The sequence below is a fragment of the Perissodus microlepis genome, chromosome 16, assembly GCF_051167445.1.
Source record: "Perissodus microlepis isolate ML-2025 ecotype Zambia chromosome 16, ASM5116744v1, whole genome shotgun sequence".
Lineage (NCBI taxonomy): Eukaryota > Metazoa > Chordata > Actinopteri > Cichliformes > Cichlidae > Perissodus > Perissodus microlepis.
In genome coordinates, this window is record NC_140476.1 from 13,014,762 (window position 1) to 13,032,137 (window position 17,376).

General features: G+C 38.6%; 1 protein-coding gene across 5 annotated transcripts; it reads left to right on the plus strand.

The window, feature by feature from the left end:
* Positions 1–975: 975 nt before the first annotated feature.
* Positions 976–17,374, plus strand: bin1a (bridging integrator 1a). Of its 5 annotated transcripts, XM_084954480.1 has the most exons (20): positions 976–1,314; positions 2,107–2,187; positions 2,360–2,414; positions 2,533–2,627; positions 3,312–3,407; positions 3,584–3,694; positions 3,821–3,913; positions 4,252–4,337; positions 4,472–4,547; positions 4,983–5,038; positions 5,864–5,908; positions 7,022–7,091; positions 7,568–7,690; positions 7,917–8,000; positions 9,809–9,829; positions 12,677–13,066; positions 13,592–13,681; positions 14,468–14,542; positions 14,634–14,735; positions 14,828–17,374. In XM_084954480.1, the coding sequence occupies exons 1-20, from the start codon at positions 1,228–1,230 to the stop codon at positions 14,927–14,929; spliced, it is 1,938 nt and encodes a 645-aa protein (XP_084810606.1). In that variant the 5' UTR covers positions 976–1,227; the 3' UTR covers positions 14,930–17,374. The 5 variants fall into 5 exon arrangements, with proteins under 5 accessions (XP_084810606.1, XP_084810609.1, XP_084810608.1 ...); XM_084954483.1 differs by lacking the exon at positions 12,677–13,066; XM_084954482.1 differs by lacking the exon at positions 7,917–8,000.
* The last annotated feature ends 2 nt before the right edge of the window (positions 17,375–17,376 follow it).

Sequence of the window (17,376 nt, forward strand, 5' to 3'; positions counted from 1 at the left end):
GCTATAAGTGTACAGCAGGAATATTTTTATAAAGTTTGCCAACTGGCACTATGCTCGGATTATTCTAAATATACCAAGAATAATATTTTGAGTTGCCCGTCTTCGTGAAAGTGGCTAAATTTACACAGTATCAGGCCTTTGCCTTGATTTTAGCAGCCTTTTGTCAAAATCAGACAGCTTAGCGTGAAAGACCTTGCTTCTAGTGGTCTTATGCGGATGTATGTAGCGTGCTGATGGTGCCCCCTCCCGGAGAGAAATCATCATCGTGTCGGAGACGGGAGCCACGCATCTGAACCAGATAAAACCTGATGTAGTCCACGGTTGTTTGCGTTATTGTCAGATGATATTGATTTGGGATTAACTTCGTTTAATCATCCGTGAATGTGCGTAGAGAAGATCCTTGTAGTTGCGCTTTAAACTGAAACATAAATACTTCTACTCTATATTTTGGATCCATTCCATTTGAAACCAAACACATCATTAAAATATTAACAAGAATAATTTTTAAACGAATGATTATAATAGTGAGTTACAAATGTTTACTCCTCGGGTCAGTTTACGCACAGCTGCTCCTTAGTAAAACCAGCCTCTCATGTTACCTATTACGTAACGATATATTAGCGGAGCTGGACGGACGAGTTTTGGGGCGTTAATAAAACCGCGCATGCTCAAAGGTAGCCCTCTTGTTTATCGCCAGTTTGCTGGAAGTTATGAAAGTTCTGCTGAATGTTTAATTCTCGCAAAGCGAAGACATTGATGATCTCAAGACCTGACTTCGGGTCAGGTATTTAAAAAGTCAAATTACAGATAGAAATGAAATTAAAAACGTTTGCAAAAGAACCTTTCTGACTGTCACTTCAAAAACACGTCATTTTTCTTCACATCCCGCGTGTCGGCGGTTATTTTATTGTCTAATGATGTTTTAAAATGTCCCTGTGTGGACGCGCAGCATCTGTGCCTTTAAGATCATCGCTCACAGCATCCTCCTCCTCCTCTCCTGTCAGGGACGCGCACACACAGCAGTGCAATATTAGAGACTACAAGCTAGCTTTCTGCACACATATTTTCCCACAGGTACATCATAACCTCACACAACTACACCTGTCCTCGTTGTTTCTCAACTGGACATTGATGCATTTGCCTCAACAGTAACCGTAGCGGTCCCTCCGATCGTTATTGCTTTTATTCCCTTCCCTCCCGCATCCAAAGACTGATCTACGCTACAAGATGGCTGAGCTGAATTTGGGGAAGGGGCTCACTGCAGGGAAAGTGGCCAGTAACGTGCAGAAAAAACTAACCAGAGCGCAAGAAAAGGTAAGCGCGTCTCCCTTACGCGTTGCTGTGTGGTAAATTTATATCTCCGGCCCTCACGCCACGAAGCAGTAATGCCGCATCCTCCACAGAGGCGCAGTGTCGCATCACGACATCATCAAATAAGCGTGGAGGTTGCTGTATTTAAGGAAGAGGCTGTTCACTTGAAATAGGCTGCTCCCCTGCTTTAAAACACTGTCACACAGCGGACACGTACTGCAGTCAGATATGGTGCAGGCCCGCTCATGATCTAGCCTGATGTGTCTGGTATTTGAAGGCTCCTATCTAAACTGGCAGATGAGTGATGTTACTCAGTAAGGGGCATCATCTCATACGTTCTGAGGCCATTATTAAACAACCATGCAGCAATATGTGGACTATAGGTTGTAGAGGAGGCCACAGACTACGCTTTTAAACACCTGCACTTTGCGCTCAATATTTGGGAGGGGGCGCTATTTGTCCAGCTAAAGGTATTATAAAGCCTGCTGTAAGGCTAAAGATAGACAGAAAGCAGATACGGGTGCCTCCCTACATGCATACTATGTCTGTGTGAATGTTACCGAAGGGGGAAATTAGACTGTGTATAGAGATTTTGGCTATATGTCCCATCAATATGGCAAATATTAAAAAAAAAAAAAAAAGACTTGCCATGTGTGTGTATGTTTCTGTTTTACATCGTCACTTCATGTTTCTAACCAAATGCAAAGACATACTATTGATTTTTGATGGCAAAACAGAAAGCTGCTGGGAATCCGTTGTAAGGTCTGATGTTTTCAATCATTATTTGTGTGACAGGTTCTGCAGAAACTTGGCAAAGCAGATGAGACCAAAGATGTCGCTTTTGAAGAGGGAGTAATCAACTTCAACAAACAATATGTAAGAGTGCAGTTCAGTGACTCATGGAGTCATAATTAAACATTTTCTAGATATCAACAATAGTATGGCCTAAAATAGGATAAACTGTAGCCTGCATTGAGTCTGAATCCACAGCATATAATACACGATTGGCGTTTTTTGATGAGGCTTATATTTAGTGTTTCATCCTCAGGCTGAAGGCAGCAAACTCCAGAGGGATTTAAGAGCATACCTCGAGGCTGTGAAAGGTGACACGCACGAACACACAAGTCAATCCAGAGACACAAACACACAGAAACACACTTTCATTGGCGTATGAATACACACTAATACAAGCTAATGTAGAGGATGTATGTTTGTCCTTAGCCATGCATGAGTCCTCTAAGAACCTTCAGGCATGTCTAGCTGACATGTATGAGCAAGACTGGTACGGCAAGAATGAAGTGGACTCCATTGTGGAGGTGAGAAACACTTTTTACTATTTCTTTAAAAGCTATATTAAGTGAGTAGGTTATATGTGTGTACAGGATGTGTGCGCTTAGACATCCTGAAAGTTGTGTGATACAGGGGTTATACTTTTTTTGCCTTCGAGTATGCGTGCCCACTTAGTGCTGAGTGTTACAAGTCTGGTCGTCATGAGGTAAACGGAAGGATGTTCGCCAATCCTGTGTTATAAATGGTTTCAACTACACGAGTCCTCCAAGCTGATTAGAAAATAATAGAATAACCGCTCTTCTGAAATATCCAGGCTGTCCATGTCTGCAAGCAATTATAGTCCCATAGCATGAAAAACTGTACTGCTGCAGACTTTATATTATGCTGAATGTCGTAGAACCACGTCTGGTGAAAAATGTTGCAGAGATCCTTAAAATGTCCTCTAATTGTATTCTTGAGGTCATTTTTGATTAGCCACAAATAGCAAGAAGTCATTGCAATTAGCTAAAAGGCTTTTGCCTTAGTGAGGACCACAAGTCAAAATGATGCGACAGAGCTCCTGAAACAAGTTACAAAGTAAAGGAGAAATATATTCACATTGCATGCTACTCCAATATAAAATGTGCTCTGCAGGAGATTTGTCTCGTATAATGTTAAACAGTCTGTCTTGTGCCTGCATGTGTGCTTCTGTACATTCCTTCATCTTGCAGGATTGTGATGTGCTTTGGACTGATTACCACCAGAAGCTGGTTGATCATGCTCTCATCTCCATGGATACTTACCTGGGCCAGTTCCCTGATATTAAGGTAAGTTAAGAGGTCGTGACCTCAACAAAAGATCGTTGGTCTTAAATGTTAATCCAGTGGCAGTGAGCGTCTCTTTTATATATTGTGACCTTGCTGGAAAGCATATTGTATGAATACTGAGCATTTCGATATAAATGAAGAAAGTGAATAATACATTTTTTTTCCTTTTTATTCAGACTCGTATAGCTAAAAGGGACAGGAAGCTGGTAGATTACGACAGTGCCAGGCATAACTATGCCGTGACACACAAAACCAAGAAAAAGGACGGGGGCATTAAAATTACTAAGGTAAAACAAATGCGGTGCGGTGTTTGTAATCACTCAGATGCAAAATTCAACAATTATTTTGTTTTTCAGTTCATTATTCAGGTGAATCAACATGTAAGAAACCTAAAAAAAATGTTTGTTTTGTAGCCCTCATCCTTGTTGGAAAGGGCCACTCCAGGATGGGCTCAGGGTATCCTGTCTGCACACAACGTTGCCCAAAGCAGTCTTTCCAGGAGCCAGGTACATATTTACCTTATTCTACAATTGTAAGGAGTTTTCTGGTAACCCAGCAGTAAAATATATGTTACCATAACAAAGAAGTCAGTATAAGCTAGTTTCAGGAAGCCTTTCTAGAGATGATCCCTGTGCTTGTCTGTCCTCTCTGTTGATAATCTAATGAGGGAAAATTGAAAATGAGAACATCAAAAAGAACAAATCATATTAAGCACAATCAGTGGTGGAAGAGATGTTGTGCATACACACACACACACACACACACACAGACATACACAATGTATTTAATTCATTACCAGAACATCTAACACACTTGCAAACATACTCTAATTCATTAATTTCAGGCTGAGGAGGAGCTGGAAAGGGCCCAGAAGGTGTTTGAGGAGATTAATGTTGACTTGCAAGAAGAGTTGCCATCACTTTGGAACAGGTAGGGAATATGTGTTTTTGATTTTTCCTAAATGGATCAGTGCATTTCACTTTCTTCTGTGCTTATAGGCATATTAAATGAAGTCAAGCTGTTAATGCAGTCAGTGCTGTCTCTCTCTTCTCTGCCCTTTCTAGTCGTGTTGGGTTTTATGTCAGCACCTTCCAGAGTTTGGCTGGTTTTGAGGAGAAGTTTCACAAAGAAATGAGTCGGGTAGGAGTCTTCTATAAGCCTCTAGCAGTGATGGATTTAGATAAAGATTAGACGAGAGAAATGGATGCAGTATATCAGATAACAGTTCAGGCCAGACAAGGCCATCGACCATGTCAGCAGGGCCTGCAGCTGAATATAAAATCTGATCTAACCTTCCTTGTTTATCACCTAGTGCAAAGTCTGTTTTAATGTATTTCTCTTTTTTCCCTTGAAAGAGAAAAGTTTCTAAGTAATTTGTTTGGACCCGACGCTGGAAACAAACTGTAGCAAACACACTTTACAATACATGGATAACAATACCTATTAGGAGGGTGCCTTTGCAGTGTAAAATATAAAAATTAAAGAAGGTGGCAGGAGGAAATTTAATATTAATTAAATAAATAAATAGGTGATATAAAAATGTTTATCTTACACACCATCTTTATGTCTCTACAGTTGGATCAGGATATGTATGACATCCTGGAGAAACTGGAGGAAACAGACACAACTAGGTTAGTGAGCAATGAGCCGTCATTTAAATTCTCTCAGGTACTTGGAAACTGCTTGTTTTATATTCTTTTTACATAAGAGGTTAAGCTTTGGGAGGGATCCGTGGAATTAAATAGATATCATTTTATTTTTCTATTTTAATTAGCGCTGTCTGCGTTAATCTCGTTAAAATGACGTTAACGGCATAACTAACTCGCTAACGGAGATTTGCCGCGTTAATGCAGTTATGGCGTTAACGTCATTTTAACGAGATTAACGCTGACAGCACTAATTTTAATCAAATTTTATTTTGATAAAATTGGGTTTTACACAGCTGAGGTACTGGAAACATTTCAGATTACCTGAAACAGCTGCTTGTATAAAAAGTCCTGACAGTGATTTCAGAATGCTGAGCCTCATAAACTAGTTTACCTTAGGAAGAGCGCAAAACCATTGTTTTTGATGCATAAATGAAGTGGGGAGGTTATTTATACATCTTTTTTTGTCCACACTGTTTATGAGCAGAGTTTTATTTTAATTTGTAAATCCTGCAGGTTCCAAAAATAACTCATTTATTGATGATCAGCATTAACAGCAGATAGAAGAAGTTTCTATGAGTGCTTGTAAGGGATAAATATTTTAGAGAAATGTATGATCCTAACTGATTTATGTTGAAGGCTGATCTCTCTATTGCATCACTAATTTATGATGCATGTCTGAAGTGGTGCAATAATCTATCACTGTGAATCTTTTAGATTATTACACCACATATCAAAAACAGCAATGAATGAACAAAATGGCATACATTAACTTAGAGCTACCCCTGAATCCCCCACCCCCCCTTTCAGCAAGACAGGTATCTGCGGCGCCTCATCATCAGGAGCAAATAGGAGGTAACTGGAAGCAGCTGGGGTAACAATGATGAAACAACTGTTGTCTGTCTGTCCAACTGACCTGTCTGTTGAGCTAGCGTGTATGTTAGTCAGTCTGCAGACTTGGGAGTTTTCAGAGGACTGGATGCTTGATTTGTGCAAGTGATTTCAAAGAAGTACTTTTGGAAAGTTTCGTGCTCAGAGCTGCAGATAGAGTTGAGCAGACCTGTGTGTCTTATATGCTGCGCCACGCAAGACTGTCACTGTTAGCAACAGTTATGCTGTCTTTCACCGTAAGGTAGAAGGTGAATTTTCAGTCGGTCCTGCATTAGTCAGTAGTGTTCAGTGTTTTCAAGTCAAGTGAAAACCAAGGAACTGAAATCCAACAATAGAGCAAAGGTCCATCATAAAAACTATGGACCAAAAATAGATTAGAGAAGATTAAAATGACTAAATTGTAGATATATAAACATGCATTGTCCTTGTAGGATCCATAAGTGAACACACATCAGTGGAGCTGCAGCTTCTGTCTGTGGTAATATGACTCAGCATACGTATTCAGAGATGCTGACACAAAATAAGCCTGGATCTTAGGGGGGACACTGGAGTTCTGGAGCTCCAGAATTGTTGTCTTTCCCTGAATCCTAAACACCAAATTCCTTGATGTGCTTGACATTTCAAAACGTACCTCTCACTGCCATCTAAAACAGACAGTGTACAAAATCACCTGTTGCAGCTTTAAGTTACAGGTATATGTCAATGTTTTTTTAATATCTGCAGCTCTGGAGCAGCTTTTATCCACTTTAGAGCATCTTCTCTGTAACAGGAGTTGCCTCTATCACTGCTCGCTTGTGACGATTTACTGGAGGCACAAACAAAGCCTGCTTGCATGAGAGGAGAGGACTTGAAACCATGAAAGGGGACTCACTTTTCTTGCATGACAGCTTTTGTAACACTTTCAGCTTGAAATCTTGCAGTGCATGTCTTGTAACCCTTCTTACAATCTTGTGTTTTAGCATTTAGCTGCTTCTTTAACCTCGGCGCTTTTATCTCATATCATTTGCCGTCTTCATTGCTTTCTCTGTAATTTCTTTTCTTTTCTTCTCCCTCTTTCTCTCTATCTTGTTTACTCAGTGGTAAAGAGGCATCTAACCACACTCTCAGGCCAGGAGGACCACCCCCAATCCCCAAATCCCCATCCAAGGTAGACAAACAGTGTCACACACACACTGATGTTTTCTCTTTGTTCAGAATACACAGAGGATCATTTAGTGTTTTAGTTTCTGGGGAGCCATCATCACTTAGACATAGGGTTGCCATACCTGTGGATTTTGGGCTGTAAGTGGTTTATTTGTTTGTTTGTTTTTTCAAAACATTTTTTTTTCATTTGTTTTTAAGTTCAGGTCAACTCTTTGTGATCGGCAATAGAACCCCAGTTTAGGCTATTATCGTATATGTAAACACATTCACGGCTTCATGGTAAAGTTTTTGTGAGACTATCGTAGAACTTATTTACGTTGATCCATCTGGCATGTACTTCAAAACAAAGGAATACAAAATGTAATTTGTACATTCCAACAAAATTAAACTGCATAATATGAATTTTGCATTCATAACAGAAAATTCCAATTGATTTGTCTAGCTGAAGGAATTAATTTCTGCCTTTTTTCTATATTCTAGCTCAGACCAGCAGTGCCTCCTCCACCCAAGGTGACACCATCTAAAGAGCTAAAAACAGAGAATATCATCAACCTTTTTGATGCTGCAGCTACTCCTGATATCAACGTCACCTCCCCTACAGAGGTCAGTGAGCAGCTGCTGTCGATGAACTGTGAAAAACCCCTTTAGCTTTCCCCTTTTCTGCGCAGGTCAGAACACCCGCTTCTGATCTGCCCCTCCTCTAATTTCTCCTATTCTATTCTATTCTATTCTATTCTATTCTATTCTGTCTTTTCAATTCTGTCCTTATCCCTCCTCCCACTGTTGTGCCCAATTAGCCAATGAGCCCTCCTGTTCCTGTTGTTATCAGTTTGACAGTCCTGCAGTGAGCAGCCTGTTGGACATGGACCTGGATTCTTTCAGTGCAGCAACCAAAGCCTCCACGGTCACACAGGTGGATGATTCACGGCATGAAGATAAAGATCCTAGAGACCCTCTCTCTTTTAAGATATGTCAGTCTTCACAAGAGGTTTTAGTTTCTATTCAGACAGAATTTAAGTTCATTTCATGATATTTAATTCCAAATGAACTGAGTTAAAGAATGAGATGTCCAATGAAGGATTAGCCAACAACATCTGCCATTGCCAGTGTGGTTGGTTCACTTTAAATATGCTGAAATAAGCTTGATAGGTCTGAATAGAAATTGAAATCACTTGGTAAGCTTGGCATGGTTTGAAGTGTTGCCTGCTCTGCTTCTTTCCAAAATACCAAAAAAGAGTTAGATGAAGGCATGATGACCTGTAGACACCTGCCTCTAGTGTACACTTCTTCCTGCTTTAGCACTTTCCATGGATCACTCATGGCATGAACTGCAGACTACAGCCCTGCTTTGCTGTTCTTTCTTGGTCCCCAAGACTGTACAAATTTTCAATAACTTAAACGTTCCTCACGTTACTGGGAAGGTGCTTTTATTCTTTCGAATACTTAAATTATCTCTTTTTGTTTGGCTTATACTATGCATGGTATTGATCAAAGTTACTACATGCCATTACTTGTGATTTACATAGCTTGAAAGACAGGAAGCTTGCAATGACAAACCCATACATTTTAAATTCCCCACTCTGAAGCTCAGTATATAGAGCTTTTTAAAGTACACATAATGTATAATTAAACTAAAATTAGCAGAGTTACATTTAGTTTGTGAAAAAGTTGTTAAACAAGTTGTTAAACATCCAACATGCCAAAAGATATTTTTTCACGAAAGTACATGATGAGCAAACCAAAACTAATAGTACAGTAAAAATATTGATCTGGTGAAAAGCTACGAATCACTGATAATTATTATCAGAAATGCTCCTGTGAAGTGCACAGAAGTACATAGAGCGCAGTTATAGTTTGACTATATATTAATTAATCATTATACTAGTGGTAGTATAATATTCACTTTAGTTCAATTCTGTTCAAGTTCATGCATATAGCCCCAAATCACAACAGTTATTGCCTCAAATGAGAGATAAAATCTTTTATCTTAATATTTTCCTTAATCCCTTTATATGTATGTATATATTTTTTTTAAAGAACCTCCAATATAAGAGAGAAAACCCCCAAAATCAGATGACCCCATATGAGCAAGCAAGGAGACAGTGGGAAAGAAAAACTCCCTTTTAACAGGAAGAAATCTGAGCAGAACCAGGCTCAGAGGGGAAGCCATCTGCTGTTACTGGTTGGGGGGCCCTACAATGCCAAGGCTATAATTCATAATCAATTAACGGAAGGCTTTTTTTTAGATGCTTGAATTAAAGCTAAAAGTTAACACTTCAGTCTCATCTTGAATGTTTAATTTTAATCATATTGCCTATATTGGTATATTGAGGCAAAATTACAAAAAATGTAACCTAACTGTGGATTCCCTAATGCTCTTGCTATGCTCTATGACTTAGTTATACAGGCTGCCAAATCTTAATGTTAAAATATTGTCCTCTGTTCCAAGTGACATTGTTATCCATTGGTCTGAGAGTGTTGTTAGTTTTTAACACAATTAAATAATATGCTAATATATTTAACAAATCTACCCCTTCAGACTTCACACATCTGTTAATACTTTACCACATAGTGCTTGTACAGTTGTTCTGCTGGAGATCTTATGCTATGGGCTTGTAGCTCTAGAGCATGGGGCGTGTCTTATTGAATGTAACAGGCAAAAGCAACAACACTGTAAAGTATTCTGCTCTTCGTATTTATTACTTCCTTTGTTTTCCACAGCCTGCAAACTGGGACTCATGGGTAAGCCATCTATACTCATGCTAAAAAAAAATGTGCAACAGTAATTAGCAAAAAAATCTAATTATCATCATCTTCATCAATACTTATTTCTATTTTTTTCTAGTAACCATCAGTTTAATAACAGTCATACATTATAGAAGCCCCGCTCCTATTATGCCTTTTCTATTACAGCTTTTCTGTTTAGCAAGCTTTTCAATACACTGACCTCTTTCATTTGTCTGTCCCAAATCTGTTTGTGCATCGTCTTTGTGTCTGCAGTGCGTGATTTGATAGACACTGAAGATATTGTTGAACAGCACAAATGGAGCTTGTGAATGAGTTTGAGTCAATTCAGTTCTAAGTTGACATTTCATACAGTTATACATACTGAATCCATATAATTAGTGTCTTGTGTGCAGTCAACAATTAAAATCACTCTTTTTCTTTTGCCTCCTCAAAACACCACTGACCTTTAAAAGCCCCAATGTACCAAGTGTTTTATGGTAAATTCTAATGTAAAAGTTAAACATAATATTAATAGTGAAAAATATTTTCTGTGGTTTGAAATCATTTGCAACTGAATTGACTTGTTTCCTTTCTGTTTCCCCTCACACGCTGTACCTGTATGTTCACATGTCAAACTGATAGAACATGTAGCCTTTACATGTTATTTTCATGGTTCATGTGACACACAGGGATCTTTTGTGTTCTCAAAGTTTAGTGAAGTTGCTCACGCTTGCTGTGGATTGTGTTATACAAACGAGTCTGGTAAACTAACAAGAGCTACTGGGCAACTTCACAAAGCCTTTTTTCGTAGCTTGGCCTTTTGACCATTAACCTACGTTTTTGTTCGTTCCTCTCGCTGTAAGAGAGACGTGTCTCAACAATCATGGAGTTTTGCTATATTTGAGGCTGAGGCAAAGCGGTGATGGCTCAGAAAGGACTGACATGTCTACTCTTACAAAGCTTCCTTCCTCTTTCTCCATCTGAACATAGCCTTGGATTAGAAACCATGCTTGCTAACCACACACAGAAGATCCAACATCTATCTTCTGATGGGAAAAAGCTGACAGCTTTTATGTTTTTGCCTTCTACTGCCACCCTTCCTTAACCCTCATCTGTCTTTTGATTTAATCTGAACCTTTTCTGTAAAGGTTGGTACTTCCACATCAATCTTCATGGGCTTTATGGTAATTATGATGATAATGCTTGTGAGCAATGACATATTCTGATCTTCCATGGTCCTGTTTCTGCTCAATTAAGATACATTTCTTTATTTTTATCTTTAAATATTACCAATTATTTTGATAAGGATAATACTTATCGCTGTTCAAATCCCTTCAAAAGACCATTCTCATTTTGCAAGAGTTTTAGCCCCTTATTTAACATTAAGTACAGCCCTGTTTCCAAACGATGATTGAATATTTTAAAATAGTCAAGCCAAAACCAAAAAGTGTAAAATAACAATAAAGAACTATTCTATTCTGTTCTATTCTATTCTATTTATTCTATTTAAGAATATGAATGTTGTCAGAATTTTCTCAAAAAAAGAGAATAAATATTTTTTTGAACTCTGTGACACATTATGTCATTAAAAGAAATACACTCCATACTCTATACACAAGGGATTGTGCTAAAATACGATATTGAGTGGCCATGTTTTTGGGGCTCTCAAGCCATGCAGAGCCCATATAGGGCTCAAGAACATTTCTGAAAACTGCTGTCAGTCTTAAAACAACATTTAGCCTAAAGAAAATCAACAAATCTCTCCACCTTCTACTGTGAACGTAAATAAGACCAAGACAAATTAGAAAACTGTCCTGTGAACCGGGTGTGAAATTCTGGGTTTTTATCATTAACTCGGTTTCCCTGGGTCTTTTCCCATGTTGTAGTTATGTGTCTTATTTTGAAAGAAATATTTACGTGTTACCATAGTGACCAGAGAGCATTAAGGGGCAGAGAGGAGGATGTTACTCTCAATGTTGTTGGTGCATTTCAGGAGGACGCTGCTAATAAAGTTACACAATTATTATTATAATAATAATAATTTATTATTATATTTACAAAATACCACAGTTTTTGTCTTGGTCGCATCATTTTATTTTGTTGTATTTATCCGCGACACCTTAAAAGCCGGTCCGTGAAAATATTGTCTGACATTAAACCGGTCCGTGGTGCAAAAAATTGATTAATGCTAAATGATATATGCAGGTTTTATGCTGGTAGACAGACAATGTCATACACAGTTAGCTTATTTCACCTGGACAATGCCAAGCCTCTGTTTGCACAGATTCTATCAGCGTGGCTTTGTAGCATGAGTCCAGGTGCAAAACTTGCTTGCCTGCAGTCTAGACCTGATGAGCAACTAAAACCCTTTATCGGGAAAGAATAGAAAACATTTGCCTTTGCAAAATACAACAGTTGGTCAATTTCCAAATGCTTACAGAGTGTTCTTTAAAGACAAAGTGAAAACTATCATCCTTTGGAAACAGAGAAGTATTTTGGCTACATCAATATGGCCAGTATAAGATTTATTAAAAGATAGTTGTTACATTAAGGGCTAAAACATTCAAAATCACTTGTATGACCTGTTAGTATTTAAACATTTCAAACTCCCTCCTTTCTTTCTTATAAATGTACCTCTTCTAAATCAATTTAGTTACACTTTTAAAAAATATCAAACCCCTTTCTACATTAACAATACTTTACTTTTATTATTAGTCTTAAACTGGTCATACAACATCTCCAGCTTTCTCTTATTTTTAATTCTTCTTGATCCCATTTGATTTATGAAGCCCTTAGAATATCCAGAAGGTAAAATATCTCTTGTGCCCTCTGACTCCTTGAAACCTGACCCTTGCCCTTCAGCCTGAGGACAGTGGTGCCCAAGAAGAAGCAACCACACAGCACTATGACCCTGTGGCTGCTGCTACAGAGGCCTGGGGGGATGATGGTTCGCAGCCTGTCCACTATGATCCCATCACAGCTGCTACAGAGGGCTGGGGGGATGACGGAACCCAGCCAGTTCGCTATGACCCTTTGGCTGCAGCTCAAGAGGGATGGGGGGATGATGGAAACCAGCCGGTTGATTATGACACTGTAGCTGAAGCCCAAGAGGGCTGGGGCGATGAGGAAAGCCAACCAGTCGCAGAGGTGCCTGCCACAGACTATGAAACACCTGCAGATGAGGCTCCAGCAGATGCAGTTGAGGAGGAAGCCCCCCCAGCTGCTGCTGTGTTGGATAATGAAGAGGGTCAGGTAACCAAGGAGAGAAAAAAATATAGAGATGCATCTGGATGAAAATGATGGATGCATCGACTCTTAAGAAAGAGGTTTGAGCATGGGGTACTGGAGAGAAAAAGATCATGTGAATAAAAGGTGGCAGATGGAGAAATCTTGACATGGAAAGATTTAGGATGCATCTGGACCTGAAGCATGGATGCATCAAATGTGATAAAGAGGGCAAGTTGAAAATAAATTGTTGAGGGAAGGAAAAGAATAGCAACATCTGCTTCTCTACACTCAGTTAATCCCAGTCACTGCTAATCCACACACATAGTATTCTGTGCAAAAGCTTTATTGCAACTGTACAGTAGTATTTAATCTTGCATCTGTGCAGCATGCCTGTAATAACAAAGACTTTGCTGTTTAGGCTTTTGTGCTTGTCTTTGTCTCGTGTTGTCTGTTTCTTCTTTCTTTCATTCTTTGCCCCTCTTTAATTTAAGGTTTTATCTGTCTCACCTTTTAACCTCTCTTGTTATTTATCTTTCTCTCTGCTACCAGGGAGACTCTGCAGCTGCAGCAGCTGAACCAGCTACACCAACTGCACCGGCTGCACCAGTAGTGGAAGAAGAAGCAATGGAGGAAGAGGAGGTGAGCGCAAGAGTTTAATTTATAATATGTAGCGATTGCTATAATTAACTTAGAGCTGCATTTTTTTATGTAACAAAAACGACCCTTTTCTGGATTTTATATTTATTCTATTATTTATGGAGATTGTGGCACCCACAAAATGACAAGAGGCTAAGATAGAGTTGGCAGTGCTGATGTTAAGATTTTTTACTGGGTGAACAGGATTAAAAATTAGTGTATCAAAGCAACAGTTCAGGTAGAGTAAAAGAGGCAAGGCTGAACATGTTCAGGGGAGAAATAGTGGATATATTGAAGAATTTTGGAGATGGAGCTGCCAAGAAAGGAAAAGAGGAAGACCTCAGAGAATATTCATGGATGTTGTGAAGGAGGACCTGCAGAGGGTTGGTGTGAAAGAAGAGGATGCTAGAGATAGGATGACATGGAGCTGATGATCGGCTGTTTCTACTCCTAAAGGAACAGTTGAAAGACAAAGTGATGCACATTGTAAACCTTATACTTGGCAATGTTTTTTTTTTTTTAGGTAACTACATTTGTCTTTTAACGAATCAACTATACAATAAAAGACAAAGTGCATCCTTCTATCTCATTAGTCACAAAATAATATATCTGATGAGGTCGTTATTTTGTTTAAAAAAGACAGGTAGTAAAATTCTGCCATCACATTTTCTTTTCACTTTTTAACAACATAAGATTTAATGGACATGTATGTGTGTTTTAAGGTGAAATGTTACTATTTAAATAATGTATCCATAAATTAAGCATTTTTTAAATGTATTTATTGTCCAGACACCTGCAGTAGCAGCAGAATCAACAGAAGTAGCATCAGAATCTGCAGAGATGCCTCCTGGCTTTCTGTTCAAGGTAAAACAGGAGACCAAATGGGAAAACCTAAAAATGTAAAATGTATTTTGTTTATACGACGATAACTCACGTTAGCATTTATATACAATAGGTCCAAGTGATGCACGATTATGCTGCCAATGACACAGATGAACTGGAGATGAAGGCCGGTGATGTGGTGCTAGTAGTGACTTTTGACAACCCCGAAGAACAGGTAAACTCAAAATTCAAACGCGTACTCATGTGCTTTTGTGCCACAGAAACACTGACACTGTTATCTGATTGCTTGCATGTTTGTGTGCTTAGGATGAAGGCTGGCTGATGGGAGTAAAGCAAGACGACTGGCAGCAAAACAAAGAAAACGGCACTAAAGGAGTATTTCCCGAAAACTTTACCCAGAGGCTGTGAGGCTGCCTCTTATCTACAAGAGGACAGGACCACAGTCCGGCTCCTTCTTTATGTTTCTCTTCCTCTTGCCCATTTTCCCTTTCTTGCCCTGATACTGTATCTTTCCTAGGACTTTGGCCATAAAAGCAGAGCTGTCACAGCCCTGGATGAAATCATGCATTTCTAAGGTCTGCTACACTGTGCTAAAAGTGGATGTTGGCATTTCTGTGGATTTCTGCCAACATTTATAAATTACAGATGTAGCCATTTCACAGGTTTCACTTTCAGCAGTTTTTCTCTGCAATTACCTGATATTTGAGGAAGTGATTGGAGACTCGAGCTCATACTGAATAAATGCAAGGATGGTGATCCCTGAAATGGTTGCAGCTGAAATGGCATTAAAATCTTTTATCCTTGATCACTCGTCATCATGAGAAAGATGTCGATTGACATGTTTTAAACTGGGAATGAGATATCAAGGACCGTTTGTAGTTAGTATGATGTCAGGTGTAGCAGAGCGTCTTACACCCACATCCGTCTAAAAATGGATTTGTTAAGAGAATGTAAGGCTGAGCAAAAGGTAAAAACACTTCACTTTAGTAGAAACAGTCACTAAGCAGATTAAAACGCTGAAAAAATCGAACCAACTCCTAGCTTGCAACTTCACTTTCCTTCTAACTTTGAACTTACATGGTACTGAAACCTCATCAGCCCAGCAGCAGATCTTTAACTAGGACTGGAGTTCTCAGATTAGTGATCACACTCCTGATATGATGCCATTGGCACAAACTCCATTGGATAAAACATGTCCTTTATCTCTATTTTAACTGTTTACTTATAGAAGATTGGCCCTTGGTTGTTGTATTAGTTTAGACTCTGTGGTGGTATAGGTAGTATGAACCTGTTGTTAAAATCCAAATAAATGCATATATGTTGTTAACTGATCAACATATTACTGGATTTACATTACTGGACAACAGTCAAGTAAACAAGGAATCCATAATTATGATTTCTGGTCTGGGAGTCTCATATGGTATTAATGACTAATTGATAAATTATTTTTGACTGTTGTTGTTTTTTTGTTTGTTTTTTTACCTTATCAAGCGATTTCAAATATGCATTAGCCTGGCTTGCTAAAAGCTAGCCTACAAAATACAGAAACAAGAAACTGCTACTGGTAGTACAATAGTTTATAGATATGGCAACACCCTTATACTAATCAAATATATAATAACTGAGCCAGCCTCATTAACTAAATAAATAAATAAATGTGCCGAAAACAGTTCCCTCTGTTTGCAAAGAGACTATTTAACTCACATGCAGATGATTATGAATATGCACCAGAGCAACTTCTTTTATTTTTATATGCTGCCAAGCAATGATTACATATAGCCTAATGTAACTATGTCAACAGAATTGCCAACTGTGGATGATATGGAGTGTTTTGTACTTCTGTAAGGTTTACTGCTCTCGACGTAGCCGCGTAGGTAGTTAAAACTATCTCACATTCAGTCATTCATTCAGTCACTGAATTAACAGCGATTCTCATGATGTTATTAACATGTAATAAGTCTGAGAGAAAATGTACGTGTGTACGATTGTATGTGTGTGTGTTTATGAGTTGTTTGAGATCAGAAATCTTTATCTATAGGCTATTGTTATTGGATGATACCACCGCCACAACCTACCAGGGGAAGTTTTTCTGACCGGACAAGGGCAACTCAAATGTATTTGGGCCTTTTTCCACTGGCTGGTATTACGGTTCCAGGTGTTATTGTGCATTTGTTGTGTATAAGTGTAATTTTACCAAGCTGTGATGACAGATACATATTCTATAAAGACATTCATATTGTATGTGTGTTACTGTGTGCATGCTGACTTCCCATGTGTTGTTGTGTGAACACCCTTAATTTAAGACAGTGATACTTGGGTCACTTTTGAGGCAGTTGAAACAAGGTATTTATTTTTATTTTTTTATGTGTTTTGTTAAACTTTATAAGATGGTGGTGGGCAGTCACGGTGTGTGTTTTTCCGCCATTCTCTTTCAAATCAGTCCTGATTATTACTGCTGGTTGCCCATCAGCCTTGCCTCAAAATGTTGCTAGGTATCGTGGTCCAAACAGAGCTAATTACATGGAGGCTTGTCACATAAAGACAAATTCCAAGCAACCAGACACAAGTGGACATTTTCTAATGGTTTTCAGTATTTTTAAACCACTTTGGACTGCATTTCTTTCTTTCGTTCATGTATATTTAAAATGCCTTATAACACGTGAGAACAACAGCTTCACATTAAGGCAAATTAATCACTATTTCTTTTCCCTTTTTGTATAAATTGGTCATGTTTACCTGGGTCTGGCTCTGTATTTGTCTTTATGTAACACTCTCCTATGTTGAGCTATGGGGTATGACACAAAGGACTTTCCTGTACCTAACTGACCAATATTAAAGATAAAAAATATAATAGC